Source organism: Phoca vitulina, unplaced genomic scaffold (genome assembly GCF_004348235.1).
Source record: "Phoca vitulina isolate PV1807 unplaced genomic scaffold, GSC_HSeal_1.0 scaffold12, whole genome shotgun sequence".
NCBI lineage: Eukaryota > Metazoa > Chordata > Mammalia > Carnivora > Phocidae > Phoca > Phoca vitulina.
This window is the reverse complement of record NW_022589715.1, coordinates 40,433,376-40,458,648: the sequence shown is the minus strand read 5'-3', so window position 1 is coordinate 40,458,648 and position 25,273 is coordinate 40,433,376. Positions and strand designations below refer to the sequence as shown.

General features: G+C 35.8%; 1 protein-coding gene across 12 annotated transcripts in view; it reads right to left on the bottom strand.

Annotated features, from left to right (window-relative positions):
* LOC116636302 (ankyrin repeat and SOCS box protein 3) overlaps positions 1-25,273 on the bottom strand; it is a 163,960-nt gene that overhangs the window by 40,699 nt on the left and 97,988 nt on the right. For all 12 annotated transcript variants that reach the window (XR_004300317.1, XM_032410994.1, XM_032410991.1 and 9 more), the window contains 2 exons: positions 1,286-1,398; positions 560-695 (listed from right to left, as the gene is read on the bottom strand). Coding sequence is in view for 11 of the 12 variants with exons in the window: in XM_032410994.1 (XP_032266885.1) it covers positions 560-695; positions 1,286-1,398 (249 nt within the window). In the remaining variant the exon portion in view is untranslated. The remainder of the gene's footprint in view (positions 1-559; positions 696-1,285; positions 1,399-25,273) is intronic.

The window sequence follows — 25,273 nt, the reverse complement described above, 5'->3', positions numbered from 1 at the left end:
GAAATGTCACACAGCATAAGAATGTCACCTCAACACCATCTTCTCCAGAAATGCTGAATGTATAATAATTGTCACAGAGAAACCTTTAGCAGGTTTATGTTGTTATTAACATAATAAAGTGTAAACATGCTTTCAAATAAACCCATTTAAATAATCACACAATTTATCAAAACATACAACTCAAAGTCTTAATATACAAAATAGCTATCTAATAAATTAATTAAGCTTATATAGTCTCTTGCCCTAGAAAGTTGGAACTGCTCAGGTCCCCATAAGCAAGAACAGACCCATCATTCAACTTGCCAATAAAACTGCTTTAGTGATAGATCATTATGTTCCTCTTCAGATAAATTAGTAGCTGTGCATCACACTATGTTAGTAATAGACAGTTAGTAACCAGGCTTATAAATCAACTTGCATGTACTCTTATTTACCACTAACATAAAACCATAAATTTCACAACCTGATTTATATCTGGTCAAGAATTATACTTCCTAGGAAGATAACACAGTTAAAACTCAAGATCTTAACAATGCAAAGGCTAATGGATTAATCTTACCCGATGAAATAAGTATGTTCAAGCTTTCTAGCTTGCCATACTGAGCAGCCACAAATAAAGGTGTGATTCCAAAGTCATCCTGGCATTCCTTGTTTGCCCCTTTTTTAAGAAGCAATTTTATGATCTCAGCATTTTCCTAAAGCACAGATTCACATTTTAAATAGGAGAAAACAAAGAGAATAGAAGGTATCTCTTTTCTTATTGTTGTATTTTGGGGTTTTTTCATCCTCACTAAAGGAAAACTTTTTTAAGTGTACTGTTCAATGAGAAGGAAGTATTAAACAATCAGATTATTCTATACCTTTAGCTAGCCCATTAAACATAAACAGATGAAACACTGATCTCTAAGAATCATAATCCTTTTAAAGCCTGCAAAACTAGTTTGCTAGCCCAAGCACTAAGGAGTTACCAGTTTCTAAACACACTGCTATAAATAAAATAAGCCATTGCTCCTTATCAATTCATATCCCAAATATTCTGATGGTCTCTTAACTCTGCTATCAACATATGAAAAACTTAGATAAACCCTGAAGCCCAAAGCTGCTGGAACTACCAGAGCAGCTGGCTTCTTCAGAATGATCATTAGCATTTAGACTGCCTTCTCTGTACTGCACTAACCATCATAAATCACAGGCAAGTAGGAAGCAAAAACTGTATAGAACTGTCATTTTAAAAGGGTAAAACACATAATTTACATGGAAATGAAATAATAAATTCAGAGGTTACCTGAAAAGTAGCCTGGTGCAAAGCGTTCCATCCACACATAGAATGGGATCCATTGACATTTGCTCCATGTCGAAGCAACAGCCTTAACACATCTATCTGTCCATTTTCAACAGCTGCAATACAGCAGTCAAAAACAATTATTGTCAGTACAAAGGCATGTTTGTAGGAATGGACACTTTGGAGATGTTCTCATCACTCATTCACCCTGGAACTCACAACGCTCTGATCATTCCTATCAAGAAATCAAAACACATACTCCCTATGCAATCCCAAAACATTCATCACAATTGTCTTAGCCCAGACCTATTAACATATACTATCCTATCTGTTCAAAATTATTTTCAATCCTATTCAAAAGATACAGAGGAAATGGAAACAAGAGGCAAACATTTATTCCCTCTGCTAATGAAGACAATGTTTCTGTGGTGTTAAAAATGCAATTGGGAGAGAGACAGGGGTGAACAAGTCAGGAGAAACAGCACCAGGCTGAAGAAACAGTCTCGAAAGGATTGAAAAGTTTCTATTATTACCATCTGACCACAAATGACAATAGTCACTGACAACCCAAAAAAGCAACACTGCAAGTTTTGCATCGTAGATATTTTCTGCCCTCATAGACAACAATCATTGTTAAAATGACGTTTTTGTATCAATCAATGAAAATATGGTAAAACTCGGCTTATTTGAAAAGGAGACTCCAGGTAACCTAAAGGGTATTATTAAAGAACTGCATATGACTTAACTATAGTAACTGAAACTAACAGCTCCCAAGATGCTGCTAACATAGATCCTTTAAAGAAGAGTTCGCATGCCCGTAGATACCTAAAAATCCCTTACCCTTTTTACAAATTTCACCAAATTATTCTACTTTCTTTTACGTATCTAATTTAACATGAGCCCAAGATAGGTGTCGCCTGATATCAGGTAAATATAACAATTTGTAAATCCTACTTTGTGAGGAAGAACATAAGTATGATGTTACTAAATTGATACAACACACAAGTGGGACCAAACTTCCCAGAATGTTATCTACCACAAAACTGTGCATTGAAGGTGGCACTGGTTCTGGAGGAGTTAATGAAAAAAAAACGGAATACGAGAACAGAGGTATATAGTACTTACTGAAGTAAATACACACACAAATACACCATTAGCAAATCAGGTACACTGTGAATGATGTAGGTGTGAGGTTACTGTGATAACTTCTTGGAATTATAAGTCTGGGGAAATATCAGTTATCTATTAGAAAGAGGACAGATGTGTATAAGAAGGTCTGACTTCATGTGCTTGGTAATGAGAAAGGAGGTTTGAAAAACAAGTATTTTTTATTTTATTTATTTTATATATTTATTCCTTCTACTATAGTTGCAGGTAGGAAGTGAAAATCAACAACTCTCAGTCAAAAATTAGAAAGGCACTAGACTTTTAAATGAAGGGCCACACATGAAAAATGCTAGCATACATAAAACAATAGGAAAGATAAAATATTTAGAAGTAGAAAACAAGAAATGATACATGTACTCATTATCGAAGATAAATAACATGTCACTGATATTCTATTAATTTTGTATATTGAATTTATACCAAAGCTTAGTTCCCCCATAAGGACTGTCAGAAGTTCTATAGTCAAGAATTCTCTTATTCAGGGCGCCTGGGTGGCTCAGTTGGTTAAGCGACTGCCTTCGGCTCAGGTCATGATCCCGGAGTCCCTGGATCGAGTCCCGCATCGGGCTCCCTGCTCAGCAGGGAGTCTGCTTCTCCCTCTGACCCTCCCCCCTCTCATGTACTCGCTCTCTCTCATTCTCTCTCTCTCAAATAAATAAATAAAATCTTTAAAAAAAAAAAAAAAAGAATTCTCTTATTCAGGGAGGTTTCAGAAATGTGGTGGTTCAGAAACCACCACGGTTGAGATAGCACCGCTGTAATAAAAGTTTAACATATCTTATTTCTAAGTTAACGTTCAAGGGCATTTTACCAAAGAAAAAAACAACAGCTTTTCAAGCTATTTTTTCTATCATCAATTTAAAATCAATCTAATTTTGGGTGGAGGTCATAAGAGAAAAGGAAGAAAATCTGTTTCATATCAAATTCATACATCATTATCAGTGATTGCTGGCAAAAATCATTCTATAGCCAGACCCTGAGTTGAAGATTATCAGGCTGTCAGCAGTGATATCTGAAGCAGGGTAAAGATGTTTGTTTTTCATGAGTTAGGCTGACCTTATAAAAATGAAAGTCGAAAAAATTTGTTTTGATTATTAAATACACTATAGTAGAGAGACAGAAAAATTGTTTTTAACATCATAAATACATTAAGATATATGATATCTGCATCTCTAGTGAAAACATTTCCCAATGGCAAAACAGTGAAACCAATACATGAGCAGATAAACAGCATTTTTATAGCTCTCACTAATTATTTAAATATAAAGCAAATTTAACGGTTAATAAGAAACAATGGTTCAGAAAAGTGTACTTAGAGCTTACATCTACTACCAAAAGCCTCTCCTTTGGAAAAGGTGGATTAATTTATTTTTCCTTATATAACAAGTTACCAAATTGAGGAGGCGGGGTGCCGTATGATATGAATGTGTGTTATGCTTCAACACAAGTTTATTTTAAAAAAAGAGAAAAGAACCAGACTTGAACTTCCTGTTTGCTGGCCTCTTAATCCACTAAGAAAGTATGCTCCTTGAGGAAAGAAACTGTGCCTCCTTCTGCTTGTATGCTTTGTGCCAAATGCAGACAGAAGACAGGAAATAAATAATCATTGTCTGGATGAATGGGGGAAAAAATCGTTTAAAAAGAAGTAAAATTTTCACTTTTTAAGAACACATCCCCTTTCCAAACTAAACAGGCTTCAGAATTAGACTTCTGGATAGGACAACATAACTAGAACTAAACTAGCCTTCCCACCATCAATTATTGCACAAGTGAACAAATATGTAAGGCAACTTTTTCCGGCATTAAATAGGTGGAACATTGTGATTCCCGAGAGAAGGGAAACACATGAGGTAAGCCCCGTGACCACCTCAGGTCTCTGCCAGGCAACATTTATTAATTATGGTGCTTTGAGCTAAAGTCCAAGCAGGGCAAGGGTAAGGTTGAGGAAAAGGTACTCCAAGAAAGGAAACAGCCCAAGCAGCGGATAGCAGTCCACTAAGGAAGCAGAGATTAGAGTTTAAGTAGTTGACATCTGTGGTGGAAGGCCCCAGAGAAAAGAGATCTGTGCAGAGAGGTCCTGGTGTGGAAGTTCTCTAAGAATCCTTGCCTGAGTCTGGGCTGCACATGCCAAAGGCAAGACGAAGCTTACTGGAGAACTGCTAAAGGATTAAGAATGGGATAAGGGGAGCCTAGGTGGCTCAGTCTTCAGGTTAAGCGTCTGCCTTTGGCTCAGGTCATGATCCCAGAGTCCTGGGATCGAGCCCCGTCAGGCTCCCTGCTTGACAGGGAGCCTGCTTCTCCCTCTTCCCTGCTTGTACTCTCTCTCACTCTCTCTCTCAAATAAATAAATAAAAACTTAAAAGAAAAAAAAGAATGGAACAGAGATAACTAGAGCTCAAACAGTGCTGAGGACAATGGAAATCCTAGGAGTTCTGGTCAGTCACAGGGGTGAAACAATAAGATACCTCATTAACACTTTGGGCATCCAGCTAAAATACCCAAAAGACCGAGCCCTGGGAGTAAAAACCATATCTGAGAGTAACACCTACTCTAGATCTACTCTAATGAAGCCTAAAATAAGCCCTGCAAGATGGGGAAGGGGGCAGAGGTTGGGAGGTAAGAGTCCTGCCAAATTAGACACACTCGGGAAACACCTTAAGCTCTCCACAGAGACAGTCTAACAAAGCATAAGAGCAAACCTAAACGAGCTGTAGGTGATATGTCAGTAAATGAATTATTAGAAAAAAAAAAAAACATATCAACATTTCTCATATGAAGATAACAGAACTCAAATCTTTCTAACATACTATCCACCATGTCCAGTATACAAGTCAGAAACCAGTCACCAGAAACTGACCCCAAGATGGGCCCGGATGTTGGAATTAACAGATGAAATAAAGCAACTAGTATAAACATGTTTTAAAAATTTAAGGGAAATATGTTCAAAGACTTTACTTTTAATATATATGGTATATAGAAAGGTATACACAGAGAATCTCAGCAGAAAACTGAAATCATTAAGAAAAAAAAAAGAAAGAAAGAAATTCCAGAACTGAAAAAAAGAAATGGATGGGCTTTTAAAAGAAGATTAGAGATAGGAGAAGAGTCAGTGAACTTGAAGACATCAATATAAATCATCCAGGGGCGGCTGGGTGGCTCAGTCGTTAAGCGTCTGCCTTCGGCTCAGGTCATGATCTCAGAGTCCTGGGATCGAGCCCTGCATCAGGCTCCCTGCTCGGCGGGAGGCCTGCTTCTCCCTCTTCCACCCCTCTGCTTGTGTTCCCTCTCTCGCTGTGTCTCTCTCTCTGTCAAATAAATAAATAAATAAATCTTTAAAAATATATATATATAAATCATCCAATCTAAAGAACTGAGAGAGTGGGGCACCTGGCTGGCTTAGTCAGAAGGGTATGCAACTCTGGATCTTGGGGTGGTGAGTCTGAGCCTCACGTTGGGTACAGCAATTACTTAAATAAATGAAACTTTGAAAAAAACGAAGAAAGAACTGAGAGGAAAAAAGACTGCAGGAAAATTAACTGTGCATCAGGAACCTGTGGGTCAACATCAGATAGTCCAATATACATGTAATTGAAAGTCCCAAAGGAGAAGAGAGTAAGAATGGGACAGAGAAAAATATATTTCAAGAAATAATGGCTGAAATTTTCCAAAATTTGATTTAAAAAACATAAAGAAAAGCCACATTGACTTACAGATCCCAGAAAATCAGCAAACCACAGTGCTTTAGAAGAAGTCACTATACTTCTTATGATTTCACATTATATGTAAATTAAGGATGATTATATGAACATACCTGACAGTTCCATGGAAGAATTCCCATTATTATAGAAGGGGCTACAAACAACAAGCCACTGAAATCAACTTAACAGCTTAATAGTTTAATTCTTTTTCAGGGCTCCCACTTGCACTTAAAATCTACCATTTCATCATATCCTTCAAGGCTCTGCGATAATAAATTAATTAATCCAGCCATTCAACAGTACCAGGGACTGTACCAAGCACAAGGGTTATATAGCAGTCAACTCAAGAGACAAGGTATTTGCCTTCATGGAACTTCCCTTTTAGTCAGAGAGATGGATAATAAACACAGATAAATAAAATAAGTTCTCATGAAAATACTGTGAAAGAAATTAACAGAGTAAAATAATAGACAGTGACTGGGGATGAGTGTGCTACTTTAGAAAAGGAGATAGAGGTCATCTTTGAAACAAAGACAGCTAGCTGAAGAGAGAAATGAAAGATAAAAAGCAGTAAGTCACACAAAGAGATTGAGGAGTAGTCCAAGCAGGAAACAGGAGCGTAAAGGCCGTGAGGGAGCCAAGAGCTGGGTATGTTTGAGCAACAGCAAGATGGCCCCTATGGCTTAAGTGTAAGTCAGGGAGAGGAAATAAGGCCAAAGAGGTCTCAGGAAGAAGCCATATTTTGTATGGCATAGTCAGAAGTTTTAATTAATTGGTTGACTGATTTGTTTGTTCATTTATTTATATTCAAGGAAAAAATTTTCAGCTGGAGCATCAATGGAAAACAGCTCTCTCTTCAGACTCACCTTGTGAGCCTCTCCCCCTCACTTTCCGGTGTTCTAGCCACACTCCTTTTGCCTTATTTCAATGGTTCATTCCATACTTTCAGAATGCAACAACTAAGAAAAATTTTCACTGACCAGCCCAACTAAAGCAGGTCCCCCTATTACTTTCTATCATATCATAATGTCCCATTCCTCTCTATCACTTATTAATAGATTGCAATTATAATTCACATGTATACTTTTTCATTATAAATTCCCCACCAGATTATAAACCTCACTCACTACTACATATCCCCAGCACTTAGCAAAGTGCCTGACTTTTAAAGCCACTCAGTAAATATAAGCTAGATGACAGAAAACAGAAGAGGATTTATACTGACTGGTCACTTCAAACATTAAACACACCATCACAAATACTAAAAGAATAGAGATGAGCAGAGGGGAAAAAACGACTTGAGATTAACACTAAGCAGGATTCTCAAATTGACTAATCAGATCTTTGCTATTACACAGGAAAGATAAACCTACACATGATTGATGTTAAAATGGAAACAATAAGATTCAAGTAATAAAATCTAGAGAAGTATTTATTTGGAACTTATAAATTAAATGAGATATTCACATAATGAGTTCTTTTACTGCTATAATCAAAATTTAAACAATAACTTATAAACACATAAAAAGATCAACATCATTAATCATGAGTGAAATGCAAATCAGAACCATGAGATGCCACTTCACACCCATTAGGATGGCTATAATCAAAAAGATGGACAAGTATTGACAAGGATATGGAGAAACTGAAACCATCATCCATTGCTGGTAGGAATGTAAAATGGTACAGCCACTTTATAAGTCCAGCAGTTTCTCAAAAACATAAACATAGGGTTATCACATGATCCAGCTATTCCACTCCTTGAAATTTCCACAGAATAAACCAGAAAACATATATCCATACAAAAACTTTTACACAAATGATTTTGGCAGGATTATTCATAATAGTCAAGAAGTAGAAACAACCCAAATGTTCATCAACTGAAGAATGGATAAACAAAAGGTGGTACAACCACACTACTGAATATTCTTCAGCCATAAAAAGGAATAAAGTACTGATATATGCTACAACATGAACCTTAAAAACTTTATGCTAAATGAAAAAAGCCAGACATAAAAGGCCACATACTGTGTGATTATAGGAAATGTCGAGAATAAGCAATTCCATAGACACAACGGAGTTTCATAGTTGCCAGGGGCTAGGGGGAAGGAGCGGGGAGTGACTGCTACCACATACAGGGGCTCCTGTAACTGATGGTGTCTTTACGTTTTGTACTATCTTTCCGCCTATCTCTCTTTCAAGTCAGAAGTGTTTCTATCAACATATTTCTTTTAAAACTTCGTGGATCTTCTGGGAATCTTCTTAGGGTTCTCTTTAATAGACAAAAACCACACTCACAAAGCTCTTTGAGATAAGCCCTTCTCTGCCCTGGGCTTCTGCTGAGGAGCAACACCCCAAGTTTCTTAAAGCCCCACTGTTTGAGTGTACCTATAAATCACACACTAAAATCTTTAGAGGACCTTTCATCTGCCTAAATACTTCTATGGCACCACCTTTATCACACACAGATTTTAGCAAAGTACTTTACAATCATATAGAAGACTTCACTTTGATACCATGTTTCCCTGGTGGTGCCCTGGATTTGGTATTTGCTTGTAAATCTTAATGTAAGTCTTCTTAGTTTAAGCCTTTTGCTCTTAGTGGAGGCTGAGAACTTTCAAAACTATGAAGTCCAGGCTCTTTTGTGTTTTAAAGTCTTTCTTTTAGTTGACCTCTCTTCTCTCACTTTTTTTCTCAAAGTGTTTTCTGGCTTACTCCACTGGGAAATCATCACCTTGAATGTAGTGACCAGAACCCTTTGGCCCATCAGCATTAATTAAAATATGAACCATGGGACAGTGCGGGGGGGGGGGGGGGGGGGGGGGGGGGGGCGGCGCACACGGATGGAACTTGTTAAGAGTGGTAAGAGGTGTTAGATTAACTGATTAGCAGTTTCTAAAGGAAAAATAAATTTAGATCCAAACTTTTCACCACACAATAATCAAAAAATAAAAATAAATTTAAAAAACCAGAATTGCACATTTATCAGATTTTAGTAGAAAAACATTCTAAACCTTAATGCCATAGATACAATCACAAAGTAAAAGATAAAAGGATTTCAACAGATATATATACAATAGAATTGAAAAAGTAGTGAGGAAACAAGTGCTCAGGGAAATAATAATTTTCACCAAACATAAAAACGAGCTTAATAATATAAAGAATTCATAAAAATCAGTAAGGAAAACATGAAGACTCTTATAGATGAGTGACATGAATAAATTTATAAAAAAATAAAGTACAAGAAATAAACAGATATGGGAAAACATATAAACATGGTAATATTTCTTAAATTAGCAAATACGTTATGCCAATGGTGTCCTTGTGATGATTTACCAACTTTTCAGTGATTTAATAAGGTTAATATGAAAGTGTAATAAAATGTTTATTTTTTATTTAGTAATCCTTCAATGAAAATTTGTTGTGTGGAAAAATTTCAATTATTTTTTTTCAAACATGAAGTGACCAGTAATAAAAAGTCTAAATGTCTAATATTATGATATAGTACCTTCAGTAGACTAAAATAATATCTAAAACTATAACTGTTAAGACAGTATTGAAATGTAAAAAAAATGCTTACAGCAGATTAAGTGAAAAAATGTAAATTGGATATATGTATGATGCATTATATAAAATGTGAAGTGCTTCTTTAAAATTATAAAATATCTACATGAATTTCTGTATAAACTACATAAAATACCTTCCCATAAGGAATTGCAGGGAATTCTTGAAGATACAAATGTGTAGGATAAGGGACAATTTTTTTTCTTCTTAAAATCTGCTATTGTTGGGGCGCCTGGGTGGCTCAGTTGGTTAAGCGACTGCCTTCGGCTCAGGTCATGATCCTGGAGTCCCTGGATCGAGTCCCGCATCGGGCTCCCTGCTCGGCAGGGAGTCTGCTTCTCCCTCTGACCCTCCCCCCTCGCATGTGCTCTCTCTCATTCTCTCTCTCTCAAATAAATAAATAAAATCTTTTAAAAAAAAAAAAAAAAAAAAAAAAAAAAATCTGCTATTGTTTACACAATAAATAAAAATAGAAAAAAATGAAATTTGTGATATCTATGCTGTTAATACAGACACCTGCTTTTCAGCATATATCTACTAGTCTGTCTCACTATTAACAATTTTTCCAACTAGATATCATATTTCAAAAATTTGTACAGTATTTTGGAGATTGGCTTATTCCAAAGCCTACAAATTTTTCATCACAAGACAATACTTCTGCTGTTGTGACTCAAGGCCACAATCTTCAAGCTCACTTTAACATCTGCCTTTAAACAGAATTTCAGCCCAAAGAACAATTCAAAATTACATTTAAATACCATAAGAGAGAAATTCCTATATAATACCTGTGTGAGGACTCACTCTTTTTACAGCATTTCCCTATAATAAGATTTCAGATCCTGTGTTACAACCTAGAGTATAGAAGCATATAGAGAAGCCTACGGAATTAGTGAAGCAACACTGTAGGGGCAGACAGATGATTCAAATGTCTGGAACACAGTCCTGCTTCCTCATTATGATCAAAGAGATCTGCTGTGTGCAGAAAAAAATCAGACCTCTGAAGTCATCTTTCAGGGGACAAAAAAGTATGTTTTTATCTATCCATTAGTTTGAGTTCTATAAACAATAAATAAATATATTCTACTGAGGGTCACAAACTGAACAGCTTATCAGTTAGATTCTATTTTATTTGGTCCACACAGTTTTATTTGGTTTTGTTCATTTGTTTTGTTTTATAGTTGAGGCAACATTCAGAAATTGGGAATTTTCACATTAAAAAAAAAATATATCCATATTCGAAGTACCTTGCAAACTGGCAACACTGGGCCGGAGCAAGTAGTGGCTGTCCCTTCACACTGGGTTTCACTTTCCTCAATAGTCCCTAACATTCTCTAGGCCTCAGCACTTATAATCCACCTGCTGGCCCCAGTAAGCCTCATTGTCCGATTTATTTTCTCCAGAATAATTACCTATGACCAATTTTATTGGTTTAAATAAACATGTTTACCTTTCCTCCTCCACAACTATATTGATCTTGTCAACCAACCTTACAAACATACACACTATTTTCCCATCCCAAAAAAAGGAGTCCAAAGTCCATAATCCTCTCTTTCCATGGTCACTACCTGTACAAACAGCCATTCATTTGCCAGATTTTCCTCTACTCCAAAAAACACAACTGGGCCTGCAGGCAGAAGCTGTTAACACAGAACCTGTATGCTCTTTCGTGTCCTCCTACTTCCTGTCCAAGTTTTCAATGACTCTAAAGACTGTTTAATTAGTATCATTTGTTCATTTTCTCATGTCTCAGTAAGAGTAGGCTGCAGCTACTGACAATGACAAATCTTTAAAGACTTAAATTCCAAGACAACAAACTGCATACTTTCTGCCTGGCCGTATTGGGGCTACATACAGTCACTGACTTCACACTCAACAGTCACCAACGACTACAACTCAAATACTTTCCTCCCAATCCAACAACAATAAAAAAACCCTCACACTCATCAGTGTTTACAGATTTTCTGTACTTTTCCATGATCTAATCCCAGCAAAGTCTTGATTGGAAATTAATTTCTATTCACCTAAATTTGGAAAAGAATTTATAATTTAAGTGTATGTGTTTATTGTCATTGCCAGTCATATCCTAGAAGCCTATTAACATGTTTTACTGCAAAATACTTCAGCAATCGGGACTCCTGGGTGGCTCAGTCATTAAGCGGCTGCCTTTGGCTCGGGTCACGATCCCAGGGTCCTGGGATCAGGTCCTGCATCGGGCTCCCTGCTGAGCGGGGGGCCTGCTTCTCCCTCTGACTGCCACTCCCCTTGCTTGTGCTCTCTCTCTCTCTCTCTCTCTCTCTCTGTTAAATAAATAAATAAATAATCTTTAAAAAAAAATACTTCAGCAACCTAATCATTATGGCAAGGCTGAAGAATTATTTAGTTTTGAAGGAATATTATTAATAAACCATGCCTACGTATTTGTATGTAGTATAGGCACTAAACTAAAATTTATTTCTTTTCCTCAATAAGGTGGTAATACCAACTTCCTTTGATTTAGAAGCATTTCCACAATTGAAGTGATTCTGAGCAGAGAAACAGTGATTTGTGGATATCATCAAATAAAACTAATTTCTATGTGATACTAAGACAGCCATATACATGAAAAGTATCCTATAAGATATTTTGAAGAAGAGAAGAGGAAGAAAGGAAGGAGGAAGAGAAAGAAACTACTTCATGGGTGCAAATAACTAGGACCAGACATTTCAGCAGCATGGAACTCTAAGTCCCCTTTTATTCTTGTGGTATCATACTCAGTATGTACCAACATCATAATATCTCTCAACCAGAATCTTCAAGTAACATGTGCTCACATGAGCATCAGTAACAATCTGTGCACAAGATGCTGTCTGGAGAACAAGGAAAATTAAGTCAACTCTTGCAAATATATAACATTCTTTTAGATTTATTTTATTTTTATTTATTTATTCATGAGAAACAGAGAGAGGGACAAAGGGAGAGAGGCAGGCTCCATGCTCCAATACGGGACTCGATCCCAGGACCCGGGATCACGACCTGAGCCAAAGGCAGACGCTTAACCAACTGAGCCACCCAGGCGCCCTATAACATTCTTTTAAAACACCATTAGCATTCTTGGAAGATGCTTAAGATTGTTAACTATTCATCCATCCAAGACTTTGTCCTAAAATCAATGAACAGGTAACAAACATTACATGAGGTAGAAATGATGAAACACTATACTAAAAATAAAATAAAGGACAAATAAACTAATTACAATTCAGAGACCTTAACTGGATCCTGATTTCAACAATCTGAAAAATACACATAATCATATATATGACAATCAGGGAAATTCTAACACCAATTGGATGTTTGTTGATACTGATAAATTACTGTTATCTTTAAGAGCAATAATAGCATTGTGATAGTTTTTTAAAGAAACATATTTATCCTTTGCAGATACATACACAAATATTTATGTGTTAAATTATATGATGAATGGGGTTTTCCCTCAAAATAATGAAGTGGAGACAGTGAGTAGAGCTATAAATGAAACAAGATTTGCCCTAAGTTGAAAACTACTGAAGTTCAGTGTGAGGTACATGGCAACTTATTTCATTTGTCTTTATATTTAAGAATGCCACAAATTTTGAAGAGAATTTCAAATGGGAATTCCAAAAACATTTTGCATATCTGAAATATTCTTAATGTGTATAAATGTGAATTTTTTAAAACATATCAGAATAAAAATGTAACTGAACATTCTTACTTACGTAATAATATAATTTAAAGTTATATTTTACATATTAATTAAAAATTCTTTAAAACCTAAAGAAACAGAGAGGGAGAAGAGACAAGAAAGTAGATAATCTACAGCAGAATAATAACAGTAATTAGGACTGACCTCACCTTCATAATACTTTGTGCCTCTTACAGCACTTACTAAAGTGTGCCTTGAATTGTTATTTTAATAACCCCAATTAGATGGTAAACCCTTGATAGTAGGAACTAAGCCTAACAAAGAAGACAGAACCCTGATCATCACCTAATCAATTGAGGACAATGAGGAAAATTCTGCTGCAACTTCCACCATCTCGGTAAAACAAAGCTGACTGGCTAAACTGGTGATTCTCTACTCCCTCCCTTTCAACATGCTGTGGGACCCACCTAGTACTGCAAGCTAGGGCAGAGGAGACAAATGCTTCAAAGACAGAAGAGCACTACTGCTCAGTTAAGGATGTATGATCAGCCAAACTCTCCAATACAGAAGCCACTAGCCACAAGTAGGTGTTTACATTTAAATTAATTAAAATTATAAATCAAAACCACAATACCACCTCGCACCTGTCAGAATGGCTAAAATCAAAAATACAAGAAACAATAAGGTTGATGAGGATGTGAAGAAAAAGGAACCCTTGTGCACTGTTGGTGGGAATGCCAACTGGTGCAGCCACTGTGGAAAACAGTATAGAGGTTCCTCAAAAAATTTAAAAGAAAATTACCATATAATTCAGTAACTCTACTACTGGGTATTTACCCAAAGAATATGAAAACAATCATTCAAAAAGATATATGTGCCCCTATGTTTATTACAGCATTATTTACAATAGCCAAATTATGGAAGCAACCTAAATGTCCATCAACAGATGAATGCATAAAGATGTGGTATACACATATATATAATGGGATATTATTCAGCCATAAAAAAGAATGAAATCCTGCCATTTGCAACAACATGGATGAATCTAGAGAGTATAATGCTAAGCAAAATAAGTCAGTAGAGAAAGACAAATACCACATGATTTCACTCATATGTGGAATTTAAGAAACAAAACAAATGAACAAAGAGAAAAAAAGAGAGACAAACCAAGAACTCAACTATAAAGAACAAACTAATGGTTACCAGAGGGAAGGTGGGTGGGGGAATGGTTGAAATGGTGATGGGGATTAAGAGTACACTTATCAAGATGAGCACTGAGTCATGTATAGAACTGTTTCATCACTATATTGTACACCAAAACTAATATAATACTGTATACTGGATTTAAAATAAAATTTAAATATTTAAATATTTAAATTAACTAGATTTAATTTATTGAAATTTGAGTACCTCAATCAAACTAGCCACATTTGAAGTGCTCAAGAGCCATACATAGCTAGTGATTATCATACTGGACAGTGTAGATATAGTACATTTCCAAGTTCTATCAGACAGCATTGGTCTAGAGTTTAGAATTTAACTGAATTGGAATTTAATCTAGAATACTAGACACATCTGTCTGAGATACATGCATGCCTGGCAATGGGGACAGGGAACCAGGCCACCAGTTGTGGCTCCAATGGCTTGGAGTTAAGTGTTCAAGGACAGAAAGGAAATGAGTAATTCTAGAACCTGCAAAAGTACTGTGGTTCCCACAGAGAAAAAGAAAGCAGAATCATAATGATCTGGTATTATACCAGCATTCAACAGAGACCAGAGCTCAAGGATAAAGAGTAAGGATGAATAAAACACCCCACTTTGGAAAGCAGAGCTCAAAATGTCTGGGGCACACAGAGAGATGGGAGAAGGGTTTTCCTCCCTCAATCCAAACAGATATGTACTGTGATTGTCTCTCTAAGACTGCAGCTGAGACAGTAGAAAAGAAAAACCAGAAGTTCTGAGGGAAGGGACACTGCCCCTCTGGCAAGAGGTTCTATTATAGTGCTGGAGAAGCCTATAAGAGCAAAAGTCTAAGAAAACAAGGATGACAATTTCAATAATTTCTAGGGAGACAGTTTCTCCATTTCCTAAGTTAAAGGGAAAAAGAAGTACTCTGGGAAAGCATCCTGAATAACAAAATATTTTTGAAAAAGAAGAAATCAAGGAACTGAAAACAGTCTTTGACCCATATAAAACTTCTAACCAACATCAAAATTTAGTTGAGGCATGGAGCATATTAAGTGCCGTCCAAAGCCCCAGATAAAGACTTCCTGAAGGCATGAACTCAACATAGGATTCTCATTTGGGACAAATACGACAAACCTATACATACATGTAAGTAATAAATCTAACTAGGAATAGTAAGTTCTAACTAGGAATAGTAAATAATGATCATCATATAATGCAACATTCATTAAAGAATAGATTTTTAAAAGAAGAACTTTTAAAAATGTAATTATCTTACTGAATGTTCTTTTGGGAAAATGCCTAATGTGACTACGTATTCTAGGGAACTACTGTAGACAAGTTCTATACCAAATGCAAATCACAGTGAGCTGAGTTTTACATCTATAAGCTAGAAATATACTCTTTCATTTTAAAGCTCCGATTTTGACAGTAATTCTACTGAGAAACATCACAGTCAGTGAGGCTGAAGTGGACAGTTCAAACACAGGCTGTCCATCTCCTCTTGTTATAGCAGCAGGATGGCAATTTCTGAGAACGTCAGAGATCACCTAAGTGTTCTATTAGTATATTTGATTTATATATGAATTTTTAACTGTATCTATGCTTTTTAAGTTCTACATGTACTCTATTCTCCATTATGCACTTCATTTTTCTATACAATTCAACAATAAAATAATATTTTCATTGTATACCTAATATGTATAAAACTTTTTTTTATACATTTAAAACATTCATAAGTCATTTATCTACTGCAGAATTTCTCTGGTCCTGTGGTTACACTGACATCTGGTGGCACTAGGAAAGAAACTAGATTGCAATGACAAGGGACTTTTCTCTCACTCTTTTTTTTTTTTGGCTAATTTATTTGATATGACTTCAGAGTTTATGTTTTTCCAAGGCTTTATACCCAAGATAACAAAACTATTAAAATACTATACTCACTCCAATAACAGCAAACATTAGTTACAATCGGTGACATTCTTGAAGTAATTCACTTTGGTAACATGACTGGGAAGGATGTAGAATTATTTCAACAATGTCACTGGCTAAGTAGGACTGCCCATGGTTATTTATCTCATAATTAAAGTTTATAATCAGAATGGTTATAAAGTAAGACTTTCCCATCAAGGATAAAGGCATCATTGCAAACCATTTTCTCTATATCTTTAGATAGAGTCCCATATTGTGTCTTGGCCATGAATGTTTAGTTTGAAATAGAATACTGTACTGATATTTAGTAAAGTTTTTAAATATTTAGAAAAATTTAGAAAAAGTGTAACTTCGTAATAATAATGAAGTTACACTTCTTTCTTATCAAGTACCTCAGGTCTATCCAATGACTAACAAGCTTAAAGATGTATACTAATGGGAAAAACCATGGCCTCATGAACAAAATCCATTATGTTAGCAATATAACAAAAAAGTTGTGATCAATACTCCAATCTAATTTTACAGGTTGCCACTGACATGTCTCATGGTTTCTAATAAAAAGAGAATTCTAGGGGCGCCTGGGTGGCTCAGTCATTAAGCGTCTGCCTTCAGCTCAGGGTCCTGGGATCGAGCCCTGCATCGGGCTCCCTGCTCCATGGGAGGCCTGCTTCTCCCTCTCCCACTCCCCCTGCTCTTCCGCTGTGTCTCTCTCTGTCAAATAAATAAATAAAATCTTTAAAAAAAAAGAGAGAGAGAATTCTTTTTTTTTTTTTTTTTAAAGAGGGACAGAGGGAGAGAGAGAATCCCAAACAGGCTCCATACCCAATGAGGAGCCTGATGTGAGGCTTGATCCCACAACCCCGAGATCATAACCCAAGTCAAAATCAAGAGTTGGACGCCTAACAAACTGAGCCACCCAGGAACCCCCAGAAAGAGAGAATTCTAATGACCAGTTAGACACTGGAGACCATATCCAGAAAAAGACATCTTTCAATCATGAGAAAGTCTTAGACAAAACCCTGAAATTTCACCATCTTATTACATATTATTTTTCCAGATGTCTCCTCAGCAAGAGAATCAAGACCAACATTCGACTCGGCATACCCCTAAATTTATATATTCTAGAGCTATAACAATGAATTCTACCACCTTCTGTAATTATCCAATTCACATTTTTGAAACATTCATATAACAGTATTCTCCTTATAGGAAAACCAGCTCTGTAAGTATGATCTCCATGTTATGGCTTAGAGAAATAAATCATTACACTGAAGAGTCCCTATTAGAGAAAAAGTATATAGCAAACTGTCCTTCATCCCAAGGAATCCTATTTAAATAGAAGCAACACTTCTATTCCAGTTTTTAAGTTCTAGTGAAGATCATATACAATTAATTGGCCAATGGTAATAATTATTATGAAGAATGAAGAGACAACTGCATTAACTATGTATGCAATGATCCAGTTTGACAGCCACACATCCATAATGTACGGCAGTGATATTCAATATTGTTCATAAACTGGCTGTCAATCTGCAAACTGTCCCCAGTCCTCAACAAGGTAAGATCTGACCAGAATGTAAATCAATTATGTCCCTAAGCACACTGTTTAGTTCCGCTAACATTTTTCTTAAAATGAGACTTCTCTAATAAAGGAAGCAGGGCAATGATTTACATTCTGACTCAAGCACCTTACATCAACAAACCAACATTTTGTGTGGCACTGCTCTATGGTATCTAAAGAGAACAGAGAATGCACTATATGGGTGGGGTGGGGGTTGAGGGGGAGCCCATCTAGGTCTATACTAGAATATTACATTATTGCAAAATACTGAAATCAAGAATTTTTGTTCTACTTTAAAAGTTAATAAGGACTTCCGATTTTATTATGGGGGCATAAAGTAAGCATTTCCCCTTACTCTTCTTAGAAAGCATCCAAAAGCAATTATCCAAAATCAGCAGAGAAAATTAGAAATAAAAACACACTCTCAATTTTTAGCAAAACTGGGATCCAGCTAAAACTCCAAACCAAAAATAGGTATAAGAACTTCCTAAAGAAAGGAGGTCAATCCTGGGTACTTAAGGGAGGAAAGGGAGCGATGTCTCAGCTGCACATCTCAGAAAGAGCTAGCAAAGTAAACTCCTCAAAGGTGAGAGGCTCGCTCTGAGTTGCAAAACATAAATTCCCAGCAGAGGGATAGGGTTCTGGGCCGTTGACAGAACATCCTGGACCCAGTTGAAATCTGAAAGTCAGAACAGGGTCTAACAAGGAATCACACAAAGAAACTATATTTGCAATAGTAGTCTGTCTCTGCTCCATAGAAGGGAAGCTGCATTGCAAAAACCCCACAGCTGCCGCCTGTGCCCACTGACTGGTAAAATAGCTAAATGAACTCAACAACCAAAAACCCTAGAGAGGGTTTTTGGAACACTAACTAGTCTGGAATGTGGCTCTAGCTCCTTTCTCTTAAAAACCTCCTAAAAATAACTGACATGCAAAAACTCCCATTTCCAGATAAGTTATCACAAACAAACAAGCACAAATCCATACAAAGTTATAAAAAAAAAGGGGGGGGGGGAAATTTCAGGAAAAACTATTAGTAGACAAAATAAAAACCCTCTTATCATAAAAATATCGCCACAAAGTAATGAAAACCGTAGCTAAAACTTAAGCTGTAATAAAAAAAAAAAGTTAAGGAGAAAAGGCATAACACTGAGATATAGGAGCTCAGGTAAAAGATGTCTAGATGATAGGAAATTATGTAACATATATGATTTAGAAAAGACCTGGAGAAAATGAAACAATCATAGAAATGCTGTTGAAACTGGAAAAAAAACATTATAGAGAGTAGATATTTCTGAAAACAAACACAGAAGATTAAAAAAAAGGAAAAATAAAGTAAAAGAATTTTAAAAGGGGATTAGAGAGGAAATAATAGATATAAAAAACAGGATATCCAACATATGAATAATGGGAGCTCAAGAAGACCATCACAACCACAGAAGAGACAAATATTTAAAGATATAATTCCAAAAGGCTTTACTAAAATAAAGAAAAACTAAATCTATATATTGGAGGGGCACCTGGCTGGCTCAGTCAGAAAATGTGTGACTCTTGATGTCCAGGTCGTGGGTTTGAGCCCCAAGTTGGGTGGACAGATAGATAGATAGATAGACAGACAGATAAATCTATTGAAAGGCACCATGTCTCAGAAAAAAACTGACCCAGAATGGACATGCAAAAATATTGTCACAAAAAAAAAAGAAAAGAAAATCAGGCTGGCCTCCAACTTCAACTCTAGAACATAATAGATAACTATTTTTTTTTTTTTTAAAGATTTTATTTATTTATTTGAGAGAGAGAGAATGAGAGACAGACAGCACAAGAGGGAAGAGGGCAGAGGGAGAAGCAGACTCCCCGCTGAGCAGGGAGCCCGATGCGGGACTCGATCCCGGGACTCCAGGATCATGACCTGAGCCGAAGGCAGTCGCTTAACCAACTGAGCCACCCAAGCGCCCATAATAGATTACTATTAAAAAAACTTCCTAAAGAAAGTATGACTCAAGGATTATACACTTAATCAAACTGCTGTCCAAATACAAAATCACTATTCAATTATGAACATGCAGAACTCAGGGAACATTATTTCCATAGGTCCTTTTAGAGGACTCTATTAAAGGAAGAATTTAGTTAGCCAAGCAAAGCTGGAAAAGCCATGGTAAAGTAACTGGTGACAAACTTCTAAGCTATTTAACCATAGAACTAAGAATAAAATTAAATAAAGGAATTAAGATGCCAGAACAGGTTGCAAATGTGATTATACTAACATGCAAATATGATATAACTAACAAAAGTTGGGAAGGGAAAAGAAGAAAAAAAGTTACATAAGGACAATTTAAGGATAATGATTTCCTCATCTTTAAAAGTTGGAAGTTTAAATCTATCAAATCATGGCTAATAAAATGACAGATTATACAAATAGATTTAATTGCATGAAGATAAACATAAGACAGATAATAAATATTCTAGTTTCATAATTGCTTACTTAAGAAACAAGATATTGTCTATGTTTTACATAGAAGAGTGTGATACAAAATAATAAAAAGTTACATCAGGAAACATAAAACTAGGGGCACCTCTCTGGTTCAGTTGGTAGAGCATGTGACTCTTGATCTCAGGGTGGTGGGTTCAAGCCCCACATTGGGTGTAGAGGTATAGAGATTACTTAAAAAAAATAAAATCTTTAAAAAAGGGGGGGGGCACCTGGGTGGCTCAGTAGGTTAAGCGTCCAACTCTTGGTTTCAGCTCAGGCCATGATCTCAGGGTCCTGGGATCAAAACCCATGTCAGGCTCCACACTCAGCAGGGAATCTGCTTAAAGATTCTCTCCCTTTGCCCCTCCCACCATGTGTGTGTGCGCTCACATTTTTTTTTTATTTTATTGTTATGTTAATCACCATACATTACAGCATTAGTTTTTGATGTAGTGCTCCATGATTCATTGTTTGCGTGTAACACCCAGTGCTCCATTCAGTATGTGCCCTCTTTAATACCCATCACCAGACTAACCCACCCCCCCACCCCCCTCCCCTCTAGAACCCTCAGTTGGTTTCTCAGATTCCATAGTCTCTTATTCTTTATCTCTCTTCCTCTAAAATAAATAAATAAATCTTTTTAAAAAAAGAAACAGAAAAGAAATTAACATTTTTAAAATACAACTTTTTGGTGAATACCATACTTTTGATCTGGGAAAACTCAAACTTGATTTTCAAGAACATGCCCTCAAGTAAAAATGCTCGCGTTACAATCCCTGAAGATGATAATTAATCTCTGTTGAAAAATCTAAAAACAACTCCAAAGATAAAGTTTAATTAACATTAATACATATTAAATATATGAATTCAAAACCTCAAAATTGCTAGCACCTTGAAAATTAGCCCTATCAATGACCACCGATTCATGAAAATACTAGTGAAAAGGGAAACAGGTTGTGGTTTGTTCAATTCTGGAATATATTAGTGGAGTCAGAGTTAAAGGATGCCACATGAGCTCAAGTACGACACATTTCACAGTTAAATACTGAAACAGGCAGCCTCACATAACACTTTATAAAACACTTTGTTCTGATTAAGCATTCCTGCTACGTTTAATATCGAAGGTTACACAGAATAAACAGACACACAGAAGAACAAAAAATGGAAAATAATCAATCAAAAGCCAGAACTGCATGCTGTGCAGTTCCCATAAAAATTGTTCTATGAAGTCACATTGGGTTGATTTCGAGCCTCCAATTTATCAGTGTTGTTTTATATATAGCAAAATAAAAAGAAAACTTAAGTCCTATAAAATTAGCTGGGTTTTCACTTAGAATCTACTATATTTATAAATAAGGATATTCTTATTTCCAAAGCAATCTGACAAATCTATCCTTAGACTATTTACTATGTATGCATTTACAAGGCTAAAAAAGGGAATGGGGAGAGAAGGCAAGGGTAAAGAAAAGAAACAAGGGGGCAGACTCTTTGATAAAATATAAACTTTAAACTGCATGTTAACAAAAAGATGTTCAAGGACAATTTTCACGCGGGAAGAGAAGTTTCCTGAATTTCCCTTCTTGCGAGGTTTTCTTATTTTGATTCTTACTGCCATGAAACTGAAAAGTTTCCTTTTGAACTCATTTTTATAAAAATCTTGATGAAGGGCACCTGGGTGTCTCAGTCGGTTAAGCATCCAACTCTTGATCTCAGCTCAGGCCTTGATCTCAGGGTTGTGAGATCAAGCCCCGCACTGGGCTCCATGCTGGGCATGCAACCTAATTAAAAAATAAAAATCTTGACGAGTTCTGTGTAGAAAGTTGTTCTCATTATAAATGGTGGCGTAATATATTTTCTCTCTGCATATAGCCTTCACTTCAGTCATACTCAAACATCACTGATGTCAATGACTTTTCTAAGTCACCTATCAAGTTTCCATAGTTTTATATTCATTTTTCTATCCCTTAATCCTCCAGGTTTATATTTATAGCCTCCAGCAACAGTCTAGGTGGTAAACTAGGCCACTAAGACAGGTACTACAACATGTATAGGAATATAGCTTCCCTTGCGGGGAGAGGAAAACATACTTCAACACTTAAAAGTTTTAGCAAAGAACAGTTTTGGAAGAAAACTCAAAGATCAGGAAGGAAGCTACACCAGATGGGCAGTCCCCCTTTCTCACTTTAAGTTCAACTGGCCCAGCCACTCTGCTCATCAAGACATTATCATCTATAGTTTGTTTCAAATCTTGAGGTATCCTAGATCTTGTTTCAATAAAAGAATCTCTTCCATTATAGACTGAAACATGGATCACTATGGTTATTTAAAAGAGGTAGATACAAGTAAGCAAAACAGACTGCTGAAGTTTGTCATAGTATTTACGGGGCAAGCAGACGCTTGTGCACAGATCACCTAACTGAGGAGTCATATGTCCATCCCTCGACCCTGTGTTCTTGCAAAAGCTAAAGGTAAACTTTTCCTTTTTAAAGAAATAGTCTACTTCCAAACAAGGACCTGATACAATTGATGCTGTACTTGGGCACATAAAAGTACTACATCTCCTTGAGGTTAACCTCCTTGCTTGAATCAAAGTATTTTTTGTATTAACCAATATAAAACATAATTAGGATAGTCAGTTTGCTGCCAAAAAACTAAGTAAGTCCAATTACTAAAAATAAGTGATTTAAAGTTATTCACTGGTTTGAATTATCCTAGCAACTGTTCTTTCAGTAACATAAAAAATCACAAGTTAACTATATCCTAAAATAGAAATCACTAAAACTGCATCTCTGATTTTCTTCAAATACTTATACAAGGAAGCACAATACTGAATTTCATAAACAGGACTATTATATTTTGAAACTGTAAACTAAATTACCAGATGAGCATTTCTCAAATCGTTCCGTGGAATGTTAATGTTCTTTGAGATTTTTCTAAGTGTTCCACAAAGAAAAAGAATATTATGGTCAAATACATTTCAAAATGCCGGGTTAAAGTTAAAACAAGTGTTGTTTTATAACAGATCTGAGAGACACTTTCATTCACCAAATAATTTACTAAATGCCACCATACACCAGGCACTTATCTGGGTTTGACGGTTACAACAGTGAACCTGATAAATAAAATGCCTGCTCTCATGGAGCATTCTTTCTAGTGGAGAGGACAGTCAATTAACAAAAAAGCAAATAAATACAATACAGTAAAAGGGCTATGAAGACACAAAAATGGGGTAAGAGAGGGCAGAAGACACTTCTCTCTGGATGGACACATTAAGCTACAGAGCTAATGTTTTTTGTTTTTCTACATTGGGGAACACAGTACACAGAATTTCCCAAACACAAGTTGATCAGGAACCCTTTTGTCAATGAACATCTATTAATTCTATTAATAGCTCATCAAATCAATTCAAGAAGTGCTCTTCTAACCAATATGCAGACAACAGCAGGATCAAAACTCAAATATAGCTCTTCTGATCCTAAATACAGTGTTTTTATATCTTCTTCATCTATAAAAGCAGAAATAGTAATAGTACATATCTCAGAATCATCATGAAAAATATAACGTAGCTAATTCATGTAAAACATCTGACACAGGGTTTGGTATACACTCTGCTCAATAAATGTTGTAGTTACTATTAATACAGTTACTATGCACATGTCTTCCTCTGTTATCCCAAGGGGACTAATATTGCCTTCTTTTAATATCTTGAACACTTTATTTCTATCTCTTTTACAGGACTTAATTAATTTTGTTCACTCCTCTATATGGTAGATTTCTTAAAGACAGCAACCCAAACAGAGACTATACATGGCTAAGCCACAATGAAAGCTTACTATGTAGTTGTGTACACAATATCCAAAGTGAGTTAAATGTGCATGTGAAAAAAAAAAACCTTATATAAAAAAGCTATCTCCCCTCAGGGAAACACTAACCATATTACAGCAAGATTTCCATTAAGCATCTTCATAATTATACATTTTACCTATTCAAAATACTTTAATAAATTAACATCACCAGTAATGGGTCATATTCTTCCTGATAAGATGTATTAAGATACCATTTCATGTCTTTGATATTCCTGCCAGAAATGCATAACCAGAATTTTATCAAGAAAAATCAGACAAACCCAAACTGAAAAACATTCTTCAAAATAAATGACCTGAACTCTTCAAAAATGTTAAAATAAAAAAATGTTAAAATCATAAAAGATAAAGAGTGAAAATCTGTTCCTAATTACAGGAAGCTAAAGAGACATAACAACTAAATTTAACAAATGATCCTGGACTGGATCCCGAACTAACAAATTTTGTTGTTGCTGTTATAAAGAACATTAGTGGAACAATTGGCAAAACTGAATAAGAACTGTAGATTAAATAACAAACCTGTATCAATGTTAACTTCCTGATTTTGATCGTCATACGGCAGTCATATAAGACAATTTCATTGCTTTTAGGAAATTCATACCGTAGTATTTATCAGTAAAGAAGCATTATATCTACAATTTAATCTCAAAGGGTTCAGAAAAATACATGGATAAATACAGAGAAAGAAATAAAATCATAAAGTGAACACAGCAAAAGAACAAGATTTGGCGGAAAAGTATATAAGAGTCCTTTGTACTGTGAGAACATTTCCAAAAGTCTGAAATTATTTCAAAACAAAATGTCTAAATACAAAAGTAATGGGTGACAAAAAGGAAAGATGGCAAATAATCACATGAAAAGATGTTCAACATCATTAGCAACCAGGAAAAGTA